Source organism: Rhinichthys klamathensis, unplaced genomic scaffold, assembly GCF_029890125.1.
Source record: "Rhinichthys klamathensis goyatoka isolate OS25496 unplaced genomic scaffold, OSU_Roscu_1.1 h1tg000760l_1, whole genome shotgun sequence".
NCBI classification, from domain to species: Eukaryota; Metazoa; Chordata; class Actinopteri; order Cypriniformes; family Leuciscidae; genus Rhinichthys; species Rhinichthys klamathensis.
In genome coordinates this window covers 185,988-210,430 of record NW_026607164.1, presented here as the reverse complement: position 1 = coordinate 210,430, position 24,443 = coordinate 185,988, and the positions used below count along the sequence as shown (strand labels likewise).

Sequence of the window (24,443 nt, the reverse complement as noted above, 5' to 3'; positions counted from 1 at the left end):
ACAGGCTGTAACAGATGACGCTATATATAGTCAGAGAAACGAGAACAAAAGAGAGATAAATAATGAGACTATATACTGCAGTATAAGTTGCCTGGGGCAGTGGGGGGCCAAGATGGTCCCCAAGTAAGTGATGTAGAAGCTTTGATCTCCTGTCCACCCCCTCTTCTAACTCTCGCATGGATCAACTGCAGCACAGCGTGCATACACTTCTGCAACAGAGGAAATCTGTACATCTGCACTGCAGTCATATATATAGCGTAATATTGAACTGTACATCCGCTATTGTCACCGCATGTTAATGAACTCTTACGCGCAGAGAAAACTAATCTCTGCACGGGTTTTATTTTGTACTTTTATAAGGCCAGAGATGCTTTTCAGTTTTGTAGCTGTTGCTGATTGTGGCCATTTATTTTTTTATCAGCCCTACAAAACTATGACCTATGCAGGAGTGCATTCAGTTTACTGCTTAGTGCTTAATACACTAAAGTATGGAAGCCCGTTTCCGCCACTGAATGAAAAATAAAAAAGGTAATTGTGACTTTTTATCTCACAATTCTGACTTTTTTTCTCACAATTGCGAGTTTACATCTTGCAATTCTGACTTTATTTCTCAGAATTGCGAGATATAAAGTCAGAATTGCGTGATATAAAGTCAGAATTGCGTGATATAAAGTCAGAATTGCGTGATATAAAGTCAGAATTGTGAGATATAAAGTCAGAATTGCGAGATATAAAGTCAGAATTGCGAGATATAAAGTCAGAATTGCGTGATATAAAATCGCAATTGCGTGTTATAAAGTCAGAATTGTGAGATATAAAGTCAGAATTGCGAGATATAAAGTCAGAATTGCGTGATATAAAATCACAATTGCGTGTTATAAAGTCAGAATTGTGAGATATAAAGTCAGAATTGCGAGATATAAAGTCAGAATTGCGTGTTATAAAGTCAGAATTGTGAGATATAAAGTCAGAATTGCGAGATATAAAGTCAGAATTTCGAGATATAAAGTCAGAATTGCGTGATATAAAATCGCAATTGCGTGTTAGAAAGTCAGAATTGCGAGATATAAAGTCAGAAATGATTGATATAAAGTCGAAATTGCGTGTTGTAAAATCAGAATTGTGAGATATAAACTATTCTGAGGGGAAAAAAGTTAGTCTTTTTTCCCCCTTAGAATTGTCCTGATAACTCGCAATTGCGAGTTTATATCTCACAATTCTGAGAAAAGATGACAGAATTTCGAGATATAAACTCGCAATTATGTGTTATTAAGTCAGAATTGCGAGATGTAAACTCGCAATTGTGAAAAAAAAGTCAGAATTGACAGTCGCAATTCTGTCTTTTTTTCTCGCAATTGCGACTTTATATCTCGCAATTGCGACTTTATTTCTCAGAATTGCAACTTTATATCTCGCAATTGCGACTTTATTTGTCACAATTCATACTTCATATCTCGCAATTGTGAGATAAAAAGTCGCAATTATTATATATATTTTTTTTATTCAGTGGCGGAAACAAGCTTCCATACTAAAGACAGCTGTACTGTACACTAGGAGACTAAATGCCGCCAGGTGGAACAAACTGTAATTTGCACTACTGTCTGTTCAAAATAAATGAAAAGAAACCTAGCATTGGGAATTTGTTGCTTTTTCCTGTTGTACCAAACTCGTATTGAACCGTGACCCCAAAACCGAGGTACGCACTGAACCGTGACTTCTCCGTACTGTTACACCCCTAATATATACTCTACATTTAGGCATTGATGCACCATTTAGAGCAGGAACATGATGCATTGGATATCGTATTTTATTCTAAATAGCGACTCTGATGCGCAGGATTGCAAGTCGGCTTGTGAGAGACTGAGTGGATTAAATGGATTTTAGGAAAATGGGAACTGGCACATTTGGGAATCCAGGAATCGACAGATTTTGCAGGGGGCTTTGTGGAAGACACATGGTGCACAGAAAGAGATAATGCGGGATGAAAATGAGTGTTGGAAGACAGAATGAGAGAGAGAGAAGGAAAAAGGGAAGAAGAAAAAGAGACAAGAAAATAACACTGGCATCTTTGCTTTGAACACGCGCTCACATGCCTGTGTTCAGTTTGACTGCAATGTGCTGCAGTAAGTGGATGTGCCATGAGGCGTTATACACTGTGGAAGCCACTATGGGCCAGATTTACTAAACAGGGCAAATTAGCGTGGGAGTGCAATTCCCCACCAAAAAAAGCGCCGATGGGAAAGGAAAGTCCTGCGCGTGATCTACTGTCGGCAAATTAAAGAATACAGAGACAGTAGATCATTTCCATAATGACCAATGCAATCTCCCAAATTACTGTACTGTTTAAAACATGCTTGGGGTGTTAAATAATGGTGCAAATATCAGTAAATTGACTAGCGCAAACCTTAGTAAATCACCTTAAATACTCTCTTCCCATCAATTTTGCGTCTGAAAGGGAAACTCCTATAAATGCATATACAATAAAACATAACTGTCTCTACGTCTTATCAGCGCTTATGTTTCACTGCGTGTCATTAGTACATCCTTTATTAAATCTGGCCTTATGCATTTGGTTCGTGTAGTGAACATACTGAGGTACTTGATGACTTTTTGAAAATTACAAAAGCACTCTTTCATTATTGAAAGAATTGCTTAAATATGACAATTACCATTGTAAACACAAAACACCTACACTGGATACCAAAAGAGGTAAAAACTGAGAGGAAAGAAGCAAAAAGGGCTCTGAGATAGCAAATTACTGCTAATGTCAATAATTTGTTTCTCTGGGCATATTGGCGCCTGGAACCTTAATTGCGAGAGAAAAACACCTCCTTCGAAACCAGCTCTTTCCATCCTCTGAGAGTATCTGTCCACTTTGCTCTCTCTCAAAAGAAAAAAAAAGACAAAAAAAAAAAAAGGACTGGAAGAGGAGAAGAAAAAAAGACACATGTTGATGGGTTTTACCTCAGCCTAAAAAGTCAGTCACTTATTTGGTTTGTTAACTCCATCAATTTACCGCAATTTGTCGTAAACGTATGCCTTATACTGGAGCATAAGTAATTTCCCAGAACGCTTTAGTCTTTCCAGCTGGCCTCACTCTTAAAGTGAATCATAGGGTAAACTAATCCTGACAAGTCCTGATCCAGAGTGCAGTGGACTGATCATAACTGGTAGAAGGCAAGGACATGTCCTTAGTCAAGGTCTAGTAAAAGTGCACTGTAGTTCAAAGATAAAAACTGACGTTTCATGGCACTTTGTAGTGTTAAAGAGGTAGTTCAGCCAAAAATTTTAATTCGGTCATTATTTATAGTGTTTCAAACCTGTATGACTTTCTTTTTTCGAAACAATGTTTCTATCCATAGAGTGAAAGTCAATGGGGTCCAAAACAACACAGGACCCCAATGACTTCATTGTATGGACACAGCAATACTAAAATCTTCTTTTGTCTTCCACAGAAGAATGTCAGTCATACAATTTTGTAACAACAGTGTAATGAGTATAAAGAAGACAATTTTCATTTTTGGGTGATCTATATTTAAATATTATGCACTATGAAGCACCCCATGTAATGCTATTCTATAGTATCCATTACTGTATAGAGTGCAACAGTCGGGTTCTGGAAGTAAAAACCCCCATTCATTTTCTCCATAGGGGAATTGATTTTTAAATGATAACTTATAACCTTTAGAACTACAGTGATCTACGAGGTTGTTAATTGATGGTTTATGCTATTGTTGAATTATTTTAAAATAATTTTTAAAATAATTGTTTAAAAGTGGAATACCTAGTGGAATAAACTACATTACCCATGATTCTGTGAAAAAATCTCTACCAATCAAACAATCGAAACAAGCAGGCCGCGCCAAAAGAACTCTTTAAACTGGCACTAATTGATTGTTGAAGCCATCAGCCTGCATTATTTTAAAATATTTTTTTCAATAACTGTTTAACAGTGGAATAAACTACATTACCCATGATTCTGAGAAAAAATCTCTACCAATCAAACAATCGAAACCAAATAACTCTTTAAACGGGCACTGCGGATCTCATAATCGACTCTCTGTACGCTCTCAAACTACTTTGTGCATATTTTACAACTATATTGTTTCTATATATATATAATCAATAGTTTTATATGTGTCTATTGTTTTTTTATTCCGCAGTGCCTAATGGGACTGTACATATTTCCCTCATTAAAGCTGTTTTTGTCCAATTTTCAAAGACTTTTTTTTTTGCTTCTGATTAAAGTGTGTAAATGTGGTTTACCTCGTAGCTGGTTGGTTTGGTTCATGGCTTATAACAAATACTTTTTTTTTTTTTTTTAATCCCTACGCAAAAAATACTTCCGGAACCAAGGCCGCTGAAAAGGTGGGCGGGAACTGTTGCACTTTATTCCCCCATCATAACCATAATGCTCAGCCGTGTTGTGTCAGACACTCACCATCCTCTGTGGGCACATAGATGTTGAGGTAGAGACAGTCTTCACTCTGATTCTGAATGTAGGTGGCAGCCACATCCAAGCTGTCAGTAAACCACACAGGCAGCATTATCTCGGGCAAAACGCCGTGCACGTTCTGCGGGCAAACAGGGGCGAACTGTGTGGCGTTACGCACTTCCTGCCAGGACCCGGGAGCTTCTGGGGGCTGAAAGCGGCGGTCTCCTATTGGCGCTGTGGCATAGGGGATGCCCAGGTACTGTTCCACGGGACCCAGGATCTCGTTGTTAAGATCTTTTTTAATCCCACGCAATTTGCCATAGTTTGTGGTGACGGTGGGATATTTGGTGCCAGGATCAATGCGCTGGCACGATGTCAAGGCGATCCACAGTGCCAACCAGAGAAGAGTAATTGCATGGGTGGCCTCCGAATTGCGGGCATGGCCCAAATCCCGTTTACAGGCACGGAGCGGAAACATGACTGCCTCGTTCTTCCCTTCTTCGCGTCGCTTGTTTATTGACGTCCGCTTTGCTTGGTACCCGGTGAAGGGCAAAGGAAAGTTAAACTATTAAAAAAGTGGTCCTGTTTGATTTGGTCTTTCAGGGAGCAAGAAAAGGGAGGACAGGAATGGGGGGACAGTGGAAGGGTTGGGGTGGACGAGGGGCTGAGGTTGTGCTCAGCCCTGGTGAGTTATCGTGGAAATGCAATAGCGAGTAAGAGAGAAAAGTCTGTTACGTTCCATCTCCCTGAGCTGTCCTCATGGGGTCAGTTAAAGAGGTCACGCAGATGATTGCTGGTCCTGTCAAGAACAACAAAAAGAGTAAGTGTTAGTCATCAAAGCTTCATTTACCAAATGCTATCCTTTGAGTAGCACATGTCAACCACATGAATTTGTACCATGTTGAATGCTGCAACCTGGATTAAAGGGATAGTTCACCTAAAAATACAAATCCTGTCATCATTTACTCCCATCTCATTCCAAACCGAGACTTTTTCTAGTCGACTAGTAGTCGCTCATTTAAAATGGATATGGAAAACAATCGTTCATACCCTCTGAATAAACGGTGAGAAGTATTACCTCGGGTGTATCCAGCGCTCGTTTCAACAACATGGTCTTGCTTCCTTTGAAGTTGAAAAGACTAGGTGTCCACTATATTGACTACGTCAGCTAAATTCACTGTTAGATTATTAGATTGATTACACTAGTTTCACTCAAAACATAGCATGCTGTGGACATCTGCTGGTTAAAGCCGTGTAAATGCGACAAGAACAGCAAAAACATGTTCAATGACGTTGTACACACTTTGAAACCACAGAGCGTGAGCTTAGAATAAACAGACCGTTATCGTTCGTTGGCGTGGACGCAAATATAGTTATCGTTATAGTTATCGTTCTTGGTGTTAACGGCCATTTACTCTTATCTGTATGAGCAATAATGACGGAGTATTTTAAGTTGTTTCCGGGTGTTGCAAGTGATCGCGTCAGCTAATACTTTAGCTTCAACACTGGATATGTGCATAATAATAGCGCATATTTATATAGGTTAACGTTAGAGCAAGTGGCCAAGTAAAGTTGTTTCTACTAACATGTTTCAAATAATAAGCCATATTTGAGGTTGATGGATGATAGGCGAATGTTTGGATTTCCTTATCCAAATCCTGTAATTACCACACGGACCCGCCGTTAATGATCTGTCCTTCAACGACTGCGTGACTTCGCCACTTCCTGTGGAGTTTTTTTTCCTACGACTAACCGACTAATAAAGTTTTGGTCGACTAAACCTCTTCTCGTCGACTACGGTTAGTTGACAATTAGGGAGCAGCCCTACAGAACACAAAAGAATATATTTTGAAGAATGTAGAAGGAAATTCAATGGTTGTTTTGGACCCCTCTGATGCAAAATCCAGTCATTTCAAGTTGGTCACGTGAATTAGCCGTGTTGACCAACAGAAAGCTGCTTGTTTTGGAAGTGACTTCTGTGTGAGTGGTGATTCATCCATCACTACATTACTGACATATGTTCTGCAGACGAAAGAGAGTCAAACAGGGTTTGCATCTACTCGTGAGGGTGAGTATACAACGCATTCTCATCCCAAGGCGTCATATACTGACGCTTTTGCCAAAGCGTCTACATCCGACGCACATGGCACCCTTTAGCGTTAATATAACACGCTTTGGTTATGGGTAGGTTTAGGTCTGGGGTAGGGTTAGGGTTAGACCACTAGGAGGCGCCATATATCTGCGTCTCATATTGACGCTAAAGGGTGCCATGTGCGTTGGATATAGACGCTTTGGCAAAAGCGTGAGTATATGACGCCTTCGGATGAGAACGGGCTGGAGTATCTCCTTTATAGGTAAACTATCCTATTAAAGGATTAGTTCACTTTTATAAAAACTTTTGCTGATAATTTACTCACCCCCATGTCATCCAAGATGTCCATGTCTTTCTTTCTTCGGTCGAAAAGAAATTAAGGTTTTTGATGAAAACATTTCAGGATTTTTCTCCATATAATGCACTTTACTGGGCACCAAACGGTTCAAGGTCCAAAAGACAGTTTCAGTGCAAACTGCAAACTGTTCAAAGGGCTTTAAACGACACCAGACGACGAATAAGGGTCTTATCAAGCGAAACGATCGCTCATTAATTTTTTTTTTTTTTTTTTTACGTTTTATAAGCTCAAATGCTTGCCTTGCTCTGTTCTGTGTGACTCTCCTGTTCGAACTCGTTCATCAAAATGAACGAATCTTTTTCCGAGTCAATTCGTTCATTTTTGTTCGTTAAATGAATCGTTAAATGAATCAAATGACTCGAAAAAAGATTTGTTCATTTTGATGAACGAGTTCGAACAGGAGAGTCACGAACGTGCATCACAGAACAGAGCAAGGCGAGAATTTGAGCTTATAAAACTTAAACTTTGTTATTTATTTTTGAAATGACCAATCGTTTCGCTTGATAAGACCCTTATTCATCGTCTGGAAACGTTTAAAGCCCTTTGAACAGTTTGCAGTTTGCACTGAAACTGTCTTTTGGACCTTGAACCGTTTGGTGCCCAGTAAAGTGCATTATATGGAGAAAAATCCTGGAATGTTTTCATCAAAAACCTTAATTTCTTTTCGACTGAAGAAAGAAAGACATGGACATCTTGGATGACATGGGGGTGAGTAAATTATCAGCAAAAGTTTTTTAAAAAGTGAACTAATCCTTTAAGCGTCTTGCTCACAATGGTGATAACTGAAGGATTTCCAGGAGGTTTGAATGTATAGCAGCCAAACAAGCATTTCGCGTTTCCAGCCCAGATCATTGGATTTGAGACAGAAAACCAGAAATAAAAAAATCTTTAACACTTCCCATCAAATATTAATGTTTTCTCCACGTTTATATGTAGCTCAAAAATTCAGTGACTAAGCAGTTTTTGTGCTTGCCATAGGGTTCTTCGTCTAAGCCCTGGAAAAAAAAAAAGCAATACTGCAGGCGAATGATAGCTCAGATGACTCGTTCAGAGCATTATGAGGATCCAATAAGACAGCGACAGGGAGACAGTGATGTAAAGGAAAGCATCTCGAAACACCCACACAAAGAGCCTCTATCAGTCAGTTGTGACTAACAAACTAAAAATAGATGTTTTAGCTCTCACATCCTGAATGAAATCATCTGTGCGGATATGAAGTCTAATTAAGAACCGACGCATTTCGCCGTGAACGCAATCTTTTGTTTTTTAAAGCCTCTAATCGCCTGAGAGAGCTGATTGATGCTTTAAAACTTTGATGTTCATTTCAAATGGTGTTAGCATTTAGCCAAGAGCGCCTAGCTTAGACGCCTAAGCATTTTAACGGTTAGCTAAAACAGAGGACAGAGACTTATGTGATGTGAATGGATTTAAATTTGAAGTCTGGACAAAATGAAGGGATCAAAAGGTCAAGCCTACGCAGTGACCTTTAAAACAAACACTTGAGATGACAGGTAGAAGGTAGAAGGAACACTCGTAGAAAATTGAATGCGAAATTGTTACACTCAGTATGGCTGCTGTAGAAATTGATTTTGCGTTGTTATGACATAATTTCCTCTGGCTCCACAGTGATTAGTCATTAGCATATACACCTCAGGTGATTGGCTTAAAAAAAAGAAAGGAAAGAGCAACAGCCACGAGAGGAATAGGAATGCTAACAGAGAGCTGTCTCCAGGTATTACAGACCTCCTTGGTGCAGTAAATGTGAATGGCAAGCTATTTAAAAGCAAAACAATGCTTCCTCGTCATCATCATCATCATCACCATCATCGTTAATGCGGCAACAATCATCAACCCGAATGGTCTCCTCCAGTGATATTACTTTATCACCATCCTATAATAGTCTCATTTAATGTGGCCATTAGCGTTTCCAGTGCAGAGCTATCGCCGCGTGTGTGTGTCTGTCTTTTTGTTATGCCAATAAAGCTATTTGGATATGAGAACTATGGATTGGAGAGAGGAAAAAAACAGAACGAGAAAGATAAAGGAACAGAGAGAGAAAACAAGACAGTAGGTATTTCGCACAGGGGCCTGTAAATAGCGCTTTAAATACAGATAAACGCTGTAAAAATGCAATAGCAATAAATCCCTCAGTAGTCTATGTGTAGTGTGGAATTTAAGAAGGTCAGACAGAAATGGGAAAGGAATAAAACAGTTGAGCTGCCTTTTACCTTTTATTATCACACTATAATTCTTTCAGAATAATTCAAGACTCTGTACTGTGCTTAGTTTGCCTCCATGTGCCACCCACCCTTATGTAAATGAAGAGAAAATGTTGCATAAACGTACTTGCGTTTGCACTACGCCACTGGCCGCAACATAACATCTGACAGGACAGGTATTTATTTCTTAACAAGTAAATAATGACACTAAAATATAGCCTTACAACATCTCATCTGAGAGCGGATACTGAGTCAGGACAACACGTTTTTACTCGGGTACTCTTTGACAGAAGAGTCAACAGCTTCCACACGTGTCTTTCAAAATAAAAGTCATGCATCAGATAAACATTTCAAATAATTTTTGTTGTTGTTGTTTGATGAACGAGTTACGTGTCAGATTATGCTATTTTGACCCCTACATTTTTGTCGTGTCGTGGACAAGAAACACTTCTCAACCAATCATCGCTTGCCGTATTTAACGATGTTCTTGATGTCACAGAGAAGGCAGAACTAGCGACAGACTTCACAAAAACGTGATTGTACAATGATTACTAGTCTAATGCTAATTCCAGTACTCATCGGGTTGCTAAAGCGCCTCTGCTATCGTTCGCCAGCATTTATCTTTTTTCATTGGGTGTTTTTGGCATTATTGGGTGGTCGACCCTCGAGAAAACATCATAAAGGGAGGAGTATCGTTACCATGACTCCACGACTCTTTCCTCCATTGCATAATTCCACCTGGCAGCACCAATGCCATCGTTTCTCTCTCGTTTCGGCTTGTTTGAAAGCTGTGAACGGAAGAGCTTCTGAGCTCCTATTGGTCAACGTCACAGATGTGAGGGAACTCGTCGTGGAGGACCGGAAACAAAAATTAAACATGCTAATCTTTCTGTCATGAAGTATCGCAGACGCGTCATCGGTTGTCGTCCACTATGAAACACTATACGAGATGAAACGATCGATTCTTGCATTTCGGCGCCTATCGTCTTTTACGAATCACCTCGACATCCTACGTCAAACGAATCATGCCAAAATCGGATTGATATCGTGTAGTCTGAACCAGCATAAGCAAGAGTGGCTTATTCCCGTCATGAAGTACATGTTCATGTCCCTATAATTTAGCCTATATGACTAAATATATTAGAAAAAATACTGTACAATAAAAATAATATAATTTAATAATAAAATATCATTATTTTTGGATAAAATAAACATTTTCAAAAACGTCTTTAATTTATGTTTATTCATTAACATTTCAATATTATAAAAATGTATTATATAATATAAAGAGTACTAAAATATACTGTATGTATATTATCCAAATAACTTTTGTATGTAATAAATGTTGACTAAATTATAAAAATATTAGCTAAAACCGCATACAATTAACACACACACACACCCACACACACAGCAATACATATATATATATATATATTGTATCAAATTAAATATTTTAAAAACACAATTTACTTACAAACTTTATTGATTCATAAAATATTACTAAGATATAAGATTAAAATATCTCAACTTAAAAGTCTGGTGTACCCATATGGATCCTTAAATGACATCACACACACACACACACACACCTGTTTTTCAAGTTACACTGTCAATAAAACGGTAAAGCATCTCTCTCTATATTATCCCTCCTGTAATTCGTCTCTCTCTCTCTCTCTCTCTCTCTCTCTCTCTCTCTCTCTCTCTCTCTCTCTCTGTGTGTGTGTGTGTGTGTTCTGTGGAGTGTAAAATAGAAGAGGATGACTCTGGGGCTCTGAAGGGAGTCTTGGGACCATTGACAGGATTCTCTGGCTGTTCTTTAATTAAACCTTAGAGACCAAACACACTGCACAACACTCACACACACAGTCACACACCAAACAGATTCTCCTTAAACAATAATACACCCGATTTGATCAGGAGGAAAGGAGCGACGGGTGAAAAACACTGGAAAAAAACCAGGAGAAAGATTAGAGATGGAAAGGGACGGAGAGAGAGAGAGCTTCTGGTCAGCGTTGGGAAACTAACTAAAAGAAGCGACGCTAATAACTAAACCGCGTTCTCAGTAGCGTGACGGTTTTCAAAATTGGGTAGCTTTTCAACTAACAAGCTCTTTTATTTTTTTCTGCTATAGCAGTGCAGCACAACATCACTGTTTTCATGTCATACTGTGTTGGGCAAACAGCCTTTCAACCGAACAAGCTGAGGCAATAAACTCCTTCCCTCACAATCTCTCGTGCAGCGCCGGGGTGTCCGTCTCGTTACGACGCTTCTCACTCATACGTTTTTGCAGCAAAATCAATATTTAGATACTTCTGTTTAGCATTCATTTTCAAATCGGTTCCTGTATTTTTGTCTACATTTATGTGTGAGATACTGGTTTTTATACCAGTTGTGGTTGAATAAAAGTAACTATTTGTTTTCCCGTTTCTCTCTTTGTTTCCTGACAAATTGATTGTATACAGTCATCATTCACAATTACTACTAATAACAACAATGTACTGCAAACAGCAACATGATGAGACATCAATGTTTAAAGTGATTAAGCATAAAGTAATATCGGAGGCTAATTGCACTGACTGACTGTTTACGGGTTGCCAAGCAACAGCTTACTTAATACGCACAGCTCCGCCAAACATCATTTAGAATCAGAATTATGCTTTTTATAATCCATTTGCAATCCCATCAACAGTTGAAATATTGTACTAGTTGAAATGTATGAAACAACCATGATAAGATAAAGCTAAAAAATTTGGTGTATTGTAGTCAATTTAAATTTGTATTAAGTAACATTTAGAGTAGATTAATGGTGTGTCAATTATTATTATATATATTTTTTTTGTAACGGGTTGTAACTTTAATGTATAATTGAATATGCAAACTCGGCTGGCTATCTTGGCCAGGACACTCCTGTAAAATAGATTTTAATTTCCTGGTTAAATAAAGGTAATTATAATTTTTTACTCAAACATGCAACAAATCTGCAAAGTGCTCACATACACATATTCATATTCAACAAAGATAGGCTTGTGTAATACTTTGGTAGATTAATACCAGTGTTATTTTATTATTGTGTATATCCCATTATTAAATTGATTAAATGGACATATATTTGTATATGTTCAGATTTTATTTTAAATACATTTTTAGTAATTTTCTCGTTTTTATTCACTTTTTTTTTTTACATTTCTATTTAGCTTTATTATTATTATTTTAGTTTTAGCAATTTTAGTACTTAAAAATATATATATATATTTTAGTTTTTCAACTAGTTGGCAGGTATTTTAAGTTTTTCATCTAATATTTAAATGCAATTTGATTTATTTTTTAACACCGGTTACATACAACCACACAGACTGTCTTGTCTGAATATCATTGTCCATAATGAAAGACAAAGGGGTCTAATGATTTTGTGTGTTCTGCAGAAAGTTATACAGGTTTAGAATGAAATCAGCAAATGATGACAGAAGTTTTTTTTTTTTTAAATGGTCAATATTCAATTATAGAAAAAGGTTATCTGATCCATATATTCTTTTTTTTGGTGAATAAATGGCCCTTTTGGGTGAACGCCACCCAATTTGATCCACCACTTGACCTGAAGGCAGCATTTGCCTCACTTTTTTACTCGTGGAGCTTGACTACAGTATTAGTTTGTATAGCTTGAAAACTAGCTTTGCTCCGCTGTTCATGATGAATGCAGAACAACCTCTGGTCCTCTGGCTCATAACCCCGCTGATCGGCTGCATTTACCCTCTGACAGTTCATCACATATGTCAATCAACTCCCATGTGATGTCTTTCCCACATCTCCATCTGCTCTCCCGTTCCACGCTGATCTAGAGTCAGTCGCCGCAGTAATTAAGGCTTATGTCAGACTAATGAGCTTGTCACCTCCCCGATCGTGAGCCAGTGTGTGCTGTGTTTATCAGAGGTCCAGCAGCAGCTGATGCCCCCGCAGCCGGGGCAAGAAGAGAAGAAGAGCGGCAGGACCGGAGCGGGCACATAGTTGGCATGAGCGGAGCGGCGGGAGGGGGGGTCTTAGGTTGTTCGGGTCTTAATTGCTTGATTGGCATTGTTACAAGACTTTAATTGGCCAGTTGTGGCCGTGCTGTGCGCCCTCCGGGTGTGATGGAAAATGATGAATAGGAGAAATAAACAGACAGAGAGACGCAGATGGACAAAACAGGCTATGAGTGAGACAATGGGGAAGAGAGATAGAGAAACACACACTCCAAGCCTCTACGCACTCCTTGGCAGTAGAATCGCCATTGGCTAGTACATTAGTAGTACTATTTTATATGATTCCACCAAATCAGCTTATCTTTGTAAAATGGCACAGCTTTTTAAAGATCTGAACGTACACTCTTAACATCGGTCAATCAAGCATTAGCTATATTATGATATTATGATAATCAAGCACTATTTAATTATAGAACTAACTAAAACTTCATAACCACGTAAAGTGCATGTTCGTCATTTTAACTGAACTGGTGGTGGTGGTGTTAAAGATATTGCAGGTCATTCAGTGTTTCTCTTTAAAAAAAAAGATAGTAATATATAGTAATTATTATTAAAAGATAATAGCTACTACTAATAACAATATACAACGCACTAAGGATTGATGAGCTGCTGGGTTCATGAATGTTAATCACGTTGTCAGCGTTCGCTCAAACTGATTTGCTGAAATCAAAACAGCCAGCCAATGAGATTGAGCTCCGCCCAAATCCCACTACCGGCAAAACCGGCATATGTTCTGCTTGTTCGCACTGTAGAGGGCTGACATTATAACACTTCTTAACTTCAAGCTCATCCTGCTCTTTATTACTCATTCGTCCGTGTTTCTGTATCACTCTAACATGTCAATAACTCTTAAAAGCAGCATGGATATTGCATACTGCTATAGAAATGGTTAAATCGATTCACACTTTGTATCCTCACCACAATATATATATATATATATTAGTGCTGTCAAACGATTAAAATATTTAATCGCGATTAATCGCATTAATGTCATAGTTAACTTGCGATTAATCGCACATTTTTATCTATTCTAAATGTCTCTTGATTTCTTTTTGTCCCATTCTTTTTTCTCATTTTAATGCTCTTATCAACATGGAAAAGTGGATCGGCTTGCTTTGTGCAAATTTTTTTTTTAATTGAAAACAACATTGGCATATACAGTGTTCAATTTCACACTAAAACATTTTCACTTGGAGGAAATAATCTCACACACAATGTAACACTGTCCATCAATAAAAGGGTGAAAGAAATACTGACGAGGTCCTGATATTGACGAGGGGGCGGAGGATTCACATCAGCTGTGTGTATGTGTGTGTGTGTGTGTGTGTGTGCTTGGCCATCATCAAGTGGTATTTCGGACTGGACGTGCTGCGATGATGATAGCTCAGTTCACAACGACAAAACACACAGATCACTTTGGTCTTGTCAATGGGACCATTTGGAAACTTTTTAAAAGTAACTTTCCATTCAGAATCTTATTGGCATCCATTTCGGCATCTCACGCTCGTCATCCACTCAAAACGTAACGTTAACCAACTAGTTGGCCGGCTCGCAGTCGCAAGCCCAAACAAGTGTGTGCGGCGTCGTGCCTGTTGTTTTGTTTCCGGTCTAGCTAGATCCGCTTGCGCTTTCAAAACGTCCTCGCGCGGCGCAAGCCATTGAAATGAATGGGTTTCATAGCGCAGCACATGCGGCATGACGCGTTTAACTGACAGCCCTAATATATATATATCGTCATATCACCCAGTCCAAGCAAACAGTCATGCTTGAACACATTTGACTAGCTAGTCGATGAAACCAACAACCGATTCACTATCAAGACTGACTGGCTAACGCTATTTTTTGCCCTTGCCAGTGCTCTTTTAAATGTGAACTAAAGGCAAATCTGAATGACGTTCCATTTGAACCTTAATCAACAAGTAGACTCATCCATGACATCCACACCTTATCTTATTCCTAATGCCTAATCCAATGCTAGGTTGAGTGGTATAGCTGCAGATCACGTGCATGATAGTCGGGGGCTGAACTAGTTGATACAGGAAATAGTATTTTGTATTCATGTGTCTGAAATACTCCTCTGAAGTGGTTGCGCAGTCAGTGGACGTCGCTAGCCAAAAGTATAAACAAGGGTTCACTCTTGCACACTAGCACACACACACACACACCTGGTGCTTAATCTGAAGGGGTGAGTGTGAGGTGTGAATTGGAGACGCAGGCACCAGGCCTGTGTGTGTCTGAGACAGCAGCGAGTGTCAAAGCAGGACAGATGTGTGCCGGGGCGGTTCTGAGACGCGCCCTCATTCAGAGCCTCTGGGAGATGACAGTGGTAACGGTGTGTGTGTGTGAGTGAGTGTGTGTGTCAGACAGCCAACTGATAGCAGAGCTGCTGACGGCCAGGTCAAAAGACATTCACAACCTGCTGCTACCTTCTCCCGCCACTTTATCTCATTTCTGTCCCCCTTATCCGTACATTGATCTGTGAATAAAAGACAGCAGATGGATGATAGGCTGAAAGCACTAAAATCAAGAGAGAACTATAATTATCACTAAAAGTAACATATAATATGAGCATTAATCTTAAAGCTTCCCTGTAGTCAATAATTATATCCCTTAAAACTCATCTTTGATCACCAAAATGACATATTTAAAAGTTTTTTCATTGAAAAAAAATTATTCATGCCTTAAAATAGCTTGAATGTAACTCGACACTCTTGCCTCATTTAGTATACGCGGTTCTATGAATATGCAAATGAGCCCCGCCTCCACTCACTCACTCAGCTCAGAGATCCACTCGTTGACGATCACACGTGGATCTGATTGGTTACAAGGTAGTGTGTGACGTCAGACACACCAGCGATTTCAAACCGCGTTTTTCAGACTTGTCTTTGGTTCACTGCAGTTTTAAGGAGAAAAAATACTCAGCAATGCTGTCGACTTATGAATTTACACATGGTTTGTCTTACAGCATATTAAAAACACCACATAGACATATAAACACCATTAAAAGCTTGATTTTTACCACAGGGGGACTTTAAATTATCTTAGCTATTTCGTATAGAGTCCTTTTACTTCTTTGTGTACTGTATGCACACAACCAAATTAAATGTATGACTGCATGTAAAACTTAAGTATTAATACTTTTATTTGGCAAGGATGCATTCAGTTGATCAAAAGTGACAGTTAAGACTTTAACATTGTTGCAAAAATATATATTTCAAATAAATGCTGTTGTTTTCAACTTTGTGTATCAAAGAATCCTGAAAAATGTATCATGGTTTCCACAAAAAAAAAAAAAAATATATATATATATATATAAGCAGCACAACTGTTTTTAATACTGATAATAATCAGAAATATTTCGTGAGCACCAAATCAGCATATTAGGATGATTTCTGAATGATCATGTGACACTGAAGACTGGAGTAATGATGCTGGAAATTCAGCTTTGATCAGAGAAATAAATTACATTTAAAAATATATATTAAAATGGAAAACAGTCAAATTGTAATATGTCACAATAATATGAGACTTCGTTCAAAAACATTAAAAAAATCGTACAGTTGTAAAGTGATATTTTATTATTACACAGATTTGTCCTCATTGATTGAATACAGTAAAAAAAAAATACTTATAAAATTGTACAATAAAAAAATTGTACCTCTCGAAAGCCGTTCATACGAGAGATGCTTACGTTTTATATGCTGTCAATACATTAATAATTTGCATTTCAATATTTATGTAATCATATATAGAAAAAAATACACGAATTGACTAGAACATCACTTTACGGTATGTACGATAATTAATGAAATCACATTACGCCTATAGTTTTTGTGCACCCAACCACAAGAAATGTAACTAATGTCTAAGATGTTTAACACGAATGTACAGTCATCTGTCGAGCTTCAATAAGTACATTAATATGAAACAACTTATATAGTTTAGGAGACAGTTTGAGGAGAAATTTTTAAGAGAGAATTAGCCTCTAATCCCACTGACCATTCAAAGTCTGTTTCCCATTTATTTCCCACATGCAATCTACTCTAGAGAGAAAGAGATGAGGAGGATAACCTTTGTCCAGTCACAGGACGCACGCACATAAACAACTGGAATGAATGAGTGGTCACAGTCCACCAGAGCACAAAATTGGAAACAATAGAGGAGGAAGAGTTAAAAGCAAATATTTACAGGGGTTTAATGTGGGCCAGGACACGGTCTCTCCGTGAAGGGTCAGCGGGAGTCGGCGCTGTGCTAATTAGACAGAACAGTTACTCGCCGAAACACTCATATCAGCTTAATCACGGCCTGATGAAATGTGTGTGCCGACATTAAACTGTCATTAGGTTTGTAGCCTTTACAAATACCGACACCAGCACAGCATCAACTAAAAACGGCAAAACGGCCACCATCATGTCTCCTCATTAATATTTAAAAGCAAGTGAGGCTGTAACCGTTGCATATTAAACACATGTGCTGTGCTGTTCACAGCGCCAACACCCTCTGGCCAATCAGAATGCATTCTCAAACTCATAACGAGAACAGAGAGAGAGAGAGAGAGAGAGGGAAAACCAGTGGAAAGAGATAACAAGATCAGCCAAAAGAGAATCTCATCCCAATCACTCTTACATAAAATCAGTGATAAATGGATTTTCGTGTGTCAGAGAGCACGAGCGTGATCCCCCCCACCCCCCCACCCCACACACACACACACACACACACACATCTCAGTGTGAGCAAGCCACTGTTTAGGCCCCAGGGTAGCTCACAGCCTGAGTCCTTTATTAAAGATGAATGACCAAGTTTGTGTATGACTATGTGAGTGTGTCGGTATCCATGCATTTTTAAGTGAACATATATGCAAAACTGCGCCGTAAAATATGGTTATGTTGTTTTGCGTTGCTTTTCTCCATTTCAATCATTCTTCGTTCTTTTTTCTTCCCCTTATTTCTTTCTTTCTTTCTCTCTCTATCTATCAGTCAGATGGTATGAAAAGTGAACAGAAATTGATGCCAAATAATGTCCTAACTAGTGCTGACGGGTAAAATGCTTGGCAACGCAAAAAGCAGCCAGTCGGAACATACATACAGTTCAAGTTTGAAGTAAATTAATACTTTTATTCAACACTCAAAATGACAGGAAATAATTCTTGAGCAGCAAATCAGCATATTAGAGTGATTTCTGAAGGATCATGTGACTCTGAAGACTGATGCGGAAAATTCAGCTTTGCATTACAGCACAACATTACATTTAAAAAATATATATTACAATAGAAAACAGTTAAAGTGTAACTTCGTCGATTTACAACCCGCTTCGTATTGTTACAGTGTCGGCAGTATATGTAAATGAACGTTGTTTACTCGTTCTCTGTGTTACCTGGACCGAGAAATTCACGTTTATTTGTCAGCAAAGACTTTTGACAGCTCTATGGCTATCGTCAAAACTACAGATTATACTTCCGCATTTTTGTATCCTCGCCCACGGACAGTCGGATCGACAGAGGGTTATTAACAAAACGTTTTTTGTAAGAGTAGGTTTATCGTTGAAAATTGTATCATTATTGTACCTTGTCTACAGCATTATGGTAAAATATTAACACTACGGCAACAGCTTTCGTACTTAATGCGAACTTTGAGAGCCCAAATTTCACATTCTTAGGCAGCATTTAAGCAGTAAAGAGGACTGATCATAGACATTCAGAGTCTGCAAAGCTAGTATCATTCAAGCAACACTGATGTGCACTACACCCTCAGCAACAGCATAATCATAAACACTATCTTCATCCTCTCTATGGGACTGCTATCAAAGCAATGTAAAAGCTATGATAACACACCCCAACCATACATCTTTGCTAAGTGTGTCTGTGTGTATCCCTACATTTACATGCATACAATGCATTAGGCAGATGCTTTTATCCAAAGGGGCTTGAATTGCATACATCATATCTGCTCATGGATTTTCTGAAAATCAAACCCATGACCTTGACATTGCTAGTGGCATGTCTCTTCTTTATACTGTAGTTCTGTTTCTTCATCTAGTGGGTCGTCTCGCCACCTACATAGAGCGCCATCTAACAATGGCAGTGTCCTAACTGGAACAGAACATTATAAAGACAAGAACTGTGTCATAAAAATAGCAGTTCACAAGCAAAGTCCCTGGGAGACTTGATTCTCAGATGATTTCAATACAGACGAGCTTATATTCTAACTAATATACGGAAAAAGTTCAAGCTTACTAAAGACAAATAAACAGTGAGTAAAAAAAAAATAAGAACAATGAACCTATTTACAAGCAATAGGACAAAGTTGCACATGAAATAAAGAGTTATTTTATTTTATCAGGTAGGTTTATCTACTGGTAAGAAATACTACATAAATTAAATAATGTATAATATCAAATAAAACACTGCACAGTCTTCATGTACATTATACATACATTTAAGCTTTTTTTATTTTTATCAAAGCTACATAAGTATTCTGTGTGCACTCTTCGGGTGCGAGAACCGAATTGAATTGTCTTTTGCATATTATTGCACTTAAAAACACATAAAAGGATCCATTTGTATTATGATGAAACACTATGTCACGTGAACTTATCTGCAACAGAAACAATAATACAACATTTATACCTGTTGTCAAATGTATACCGGTTTACCGTGTTTGTTTTGTCGTAATGTTCTCTGCGATTGGATTCTCAGTGAAGTATAAATGTGAAGTTGCCTTCACATTTTGGCAAAATGAGGTGTTTTAAGCACAATTAAGTTTGGACAGTCTTCGAGTTGGACGCATGCCTACGACGAGGCCTTGAAATGCTGCCTCCGAAGGCAGATCACTATAGGTCTTGGAAAAGAGCTTATTTGTCAGGTTCCTCCATCTATCCTCTCTAATGCTGTTGGCTCTTGGTTTTCCCTCCACACCTTTTCACTTCATCCCTCTTCATCCATCAATACTCACCTTCTGATTCACCCTCCATTTCCGCACAATAACAGCTGCCGCAACACAAATTAATTACCATGGCCAATAACGATTACTGGACGGACCTAAAGCTGAGGCAGGAGACAGACTTGGGCAGCGAACATTAGAGAGTGTGTGTGTGTGTGTGTGTACGTGTATGTCTTAGTGTGTCCGTGGCAAAGGAAAAGCACAGCAGTGGCACTAGCAGCACATTAAGCCAGAGATCCCATTTATGACGCCAAATGATGGCCACCGTTTTCTGCTCTGAGCACTTCACAGGAGAGATATGAGGCCAAAACAGGATTCGGGGAACCATCCATTCAAAAAGTATCAGTTTAATCTCAATCTAAATAACTAGAAAACTCTATACATAAAGCTCTTAGTATACATGTCAGGATTTCCCTTAGAAAACAGCTGTCACAAGATAGAAAAAAGCCCATTTTTGGCCAGGCTGTCAAACAAAGACATTATGAACACAGAAATGATGAGCCAAAAAATATTAATAACGGATTATGTTGTAGTCAGTGTATGCTTTTTATTTTATATGCATTTTTTTTGGTATAGCAAAATAAAACCTTTAATTTGCCCTTTTTTTTTTTTGTCAATCATTTTTTGTCAGATAAATACCTTAACCAAGTTTAGTGTTTTGGTTTTCCTTTATATTAAAATATTTTAATAATTTAATAATGGTTTACTCGAAAAGTGAAAAGTATAGTATAGTATATATATATATATATATATATATACACTCACCTAAAGGATTATTAGGAACACCTGTTCAATTTCTCATAAATGCAATTATCTAATCAACCAATCACATGGCAGTTGCTTCAATGCATTTAGGGGTGTGGTCCTGGTCAAGACAATCTCCTGAACTCCAAACTGAATGTCAGAATGGGAAAGAAAGGTGATTTAAGGAATTTTGAGCGTGGCATGGTTGTTGGTGCCAGACGGGCCGGTCTGAGTATTTCACAATCTGCTCAGTTACTGGGATTTTCACGCACAACCATTTCTAGGGTTTACAAAGAATGGTGTGAAAAGGAAAAACATCCAGTATGCGGCAGTCCTGTGGGCGAAAATGCCTTGTTGATGCTAGAGGTCAGAGGAGAATGGGCCGACTGATTCAAGCTGATAGAACAGCAACTTTGACTGAAATAACCACTCGTTACAACCGAGGTATGCAGCAAAGCATTTCTGAAGCCACAACTCGCTCAACCTTGAGGCGGATGGGCTACAACAGCAGAAGACTCCACCGGGTACCACTCATCACTCATGTTCCACTACAAATAGGAAAAAGAGGCTACAATTTGCAAGAGCTCACCAAAATTGGACAGTGAAGACTGGAAAAATGTTGCCTGGTCTGATGAGTCTCGATTTCTGTTGAGACATTCAGATGTTAGAGTCAGAATTTGGCGTAAACAGAATGAGAACATGGATCCATCATGCCTTGTTACCACTGTGCAGGCTGGTGGTGGTGGTGTAATGGTGTGGGGGATGTTTTCTTGGCACACTTTAGGCCCCTTAGTGCCAATTGGGCATCGTTTAAATGCCACGGCCTACCTGACCATTGTTTCTGACCATGTCCATCCCTTTATGGCCACCATGTACCCATCCTATGATGGCTACTTCCAGCAGGATAATGCACTATGTCACAAAGCAAATCGAATCATTTCAAATTGGTTTCTTGAACATGACAAAGAGTTCACTGTACTAAAATGGCCCCCACAGTCACCAGATCTCAACCCAATAGAGCATCTTTGGGATGTGGTGGAACGGGAGCTTCGTGCCCTGGATGTGCATCCCACAAATCTCCATCCACTGCAAGATGCTATCCTATCAATATGGGCCAACATTTCTAAAGAATGATTTCAGCACCTTGTTGAATCAATGCCACGTAGAATTAAGGCAGTTCTGAAGGCGAAAGGGGGTCAAACAGTATTAGTATGGCGTTCCTAATAATCCTTATATATATAATATATATATATATATATACACACACAATTTATTTCACTCTTAGTTTATCAGTTTTGAACATGTAATCATTCATCTTTTACCATCATTACCATCTTTTAGAAAAATAAATACTATATAACTTAATAAATGAATAAACAGCATTCTCTGGGACAGGGGATGTTATAGCATGTTATTTTCCAAACCAACTATGCAGAAATTAGTTGTTCAATGTTTCATCAGTTTCATCACAGTTTATGGAAGAGGAAAAAGGCCACTAGTAGAAAAATAAATCACAAAACTCATTTTTGCCATTTGTATGAAATGAAGTACTGCCTTTAAATTCAAAAAGCCAATTTAGAGTTTAGGCATCGCTCTGTTTGCTCTAGAACACATTTAGCATTAGCTGGACTGGATTTGCATTCGTGATTTGACAAACAGTTTTGGTGATTTTGGTCTTTATCCCATTAAAGTAGGAGGAAGCCATCCTTGCGTGACAAGAAAAGAGTTGCCAAGATGACTGTTGAGTGAAGTGACTTGCTCTAAAAAGGACTTCGAATAAATCAACCTGTTCTTCTGTTTCGCCCCTGTACTCCCGGCAGGTAGAAATAAAGCCCGACGACATCCGCGGAGTAATCTTTTCACATATGTGCCTGTAAATGGTACACACACACATGAATAATTACAGCTGGCATCATGAATCTCGACATATGCATGCAAACTCTTCCATGACATCATGCCTGAACGCACAAACCGCAACATTTTCACGTGCGGTGTGATATCACAGCGCAGGTGTTTGACGGAGCTTTAAACGTTCATTGCTCTTAACAGAAGAACGGTAGCTCTTCATCAGTCCATCAATGTCTTCGTCACGTCTATCTCTCTATCGCTCCATCACAGCTTCTGCTACAGAGCCAGAGAGAATCAAGCAGCCACCCCACCAGCACTTGTCCTAGTTACATACATCTGCTAACGGGATGATCACAGGGCGCTCGCTCTCGAAACAACGACCTCGCTCAACTGAGATTTCCAGCTCAAATCCTGCAGTGCAGTAAAAAACATTTGGGAAGCAGTAAAAGTCAATTAGCAGATGTCAGAACGATAATATTAGGCTAAAATATTCACGCCTGTGATGCAAAGCCTGTCACGTGATCCTTCAGAAATCATTATAATATGCTGATTTGGTGCTAAAGAAACATTTCTTATTATTATCATCATCAATGGTGAAAACGGTTATGATGACGCTTAAAGGGTCATGAAACCCTAAACCAAATTTTCTGAGATTTTAACAGAAGTATGTGTGTTGAACAACATTGAAGACAATGTTAGCATCTGTTAGATTTAATAGTAGGGCGAAAATGGTTAAATTTTAGTTTTTTTCCAGCTATTTTCGTCTTCCGGGTTTAAAATCTTCATCGCAGGCTGTGACGTGGCAGTGCACAGTGTAGTGCATTGATGACTCATCGGTCTCTCATAATTATTAATGAGACTGAGTTTTTTATTCCTATGAGAAGACACGGTCTCTTAATTATTCATGACACCACGTGGATCTTTCCACAGACATGGCAAACTGTGATATCGCGTAGTAAAGGAGAGAGACCATCATGGGACGCAAGTGCCGCAAACATTTTACCCGAGAGAGCTTCGAGAATTGGAGAATGGTGGACTTCGGCCTTGTCGATGACCAATGCAAGTTACGTCTGGCGAGTAATGCGGTACCAAGTCCTGAGGACTTTTCTATCCCTTCAGAGTGTGTGTCTAAAATGTAACCCTGGTCATTTTACTTACCTTTTGTTAAATAAGCGGTCGTTATGAACATTTTAGATATTTTGATAATATATCAATTGTATGCTTAATGCGGGAGACTTGTGAATGTGTAGTGTTGACGTGCGGGCCGGGCGACACCGTGTTGTGTGTGTGTGTGTGTGTGTGTGTACGTGCAGGCAGGCGAGCCTGCGAAATGATTCGGGGTCAGAGAGAGAAGCGGTAGGATGTGTGTTTGGACGAACGACTGAAAACTCTGATATTATTGTTCATTATTGATCGTACATTGTACAGAGGTCAAAATTATTGTACAAATACGATAATTATCGTACATCTGGCAACACTGCTGGCTGATGACAGTTCCCCCTCTCCCCTGCCGTGCCACACCCACTCCCTCCCTTCTTCTCACAGCCATCCACGCCCATTTAAGTTGCATTTTTCAAAAAGATTATGAGCTAGACTTGAGCTGATAGAGGGGGGTTTCATGACCCTTTAAAGACCCCCTTTGGTAAGGTAACGAGTTTCACATATAATCAGTGAAGTCACAAAGATGAACAAATGTGTGAAAAACAATGTAGCCTAGTACACGTTAACTGTCCAAATGATAATGTTCACAACATTGTTTTAAAGCGTTTGGAATCACAAAATCACAATCC

The 24,443-nt window shown here is 38.8% G+C and overlaps 1 protein-coding gene across 2 annotated transcripts in view; it reads right to left on the bottom strand.

The window, feature by feature from the left end:
- Positions 1-24,443, bottom strand: part of nlgn2a (neuroligin 2a) — a 229,095-nt gene that overhangs the window by 138,204 nt on the left and 66,448 nt on the right. For both annotated transcript variants that reach the window (XM_056242851.1, XM_056242852.1), the window contains exon 2: positions 4,442-5,234. In XM_056242851.1, coding sequence (XP_056098826.1) covers positions 4,442-4,913 — 472 coding nt within the window. In that variant the 5' untranslated portion in view covers positions 4,914-5,234. The remainder of the gene's footprint in view (positions 1-4,441; positions 5,235-24,443) is intronic.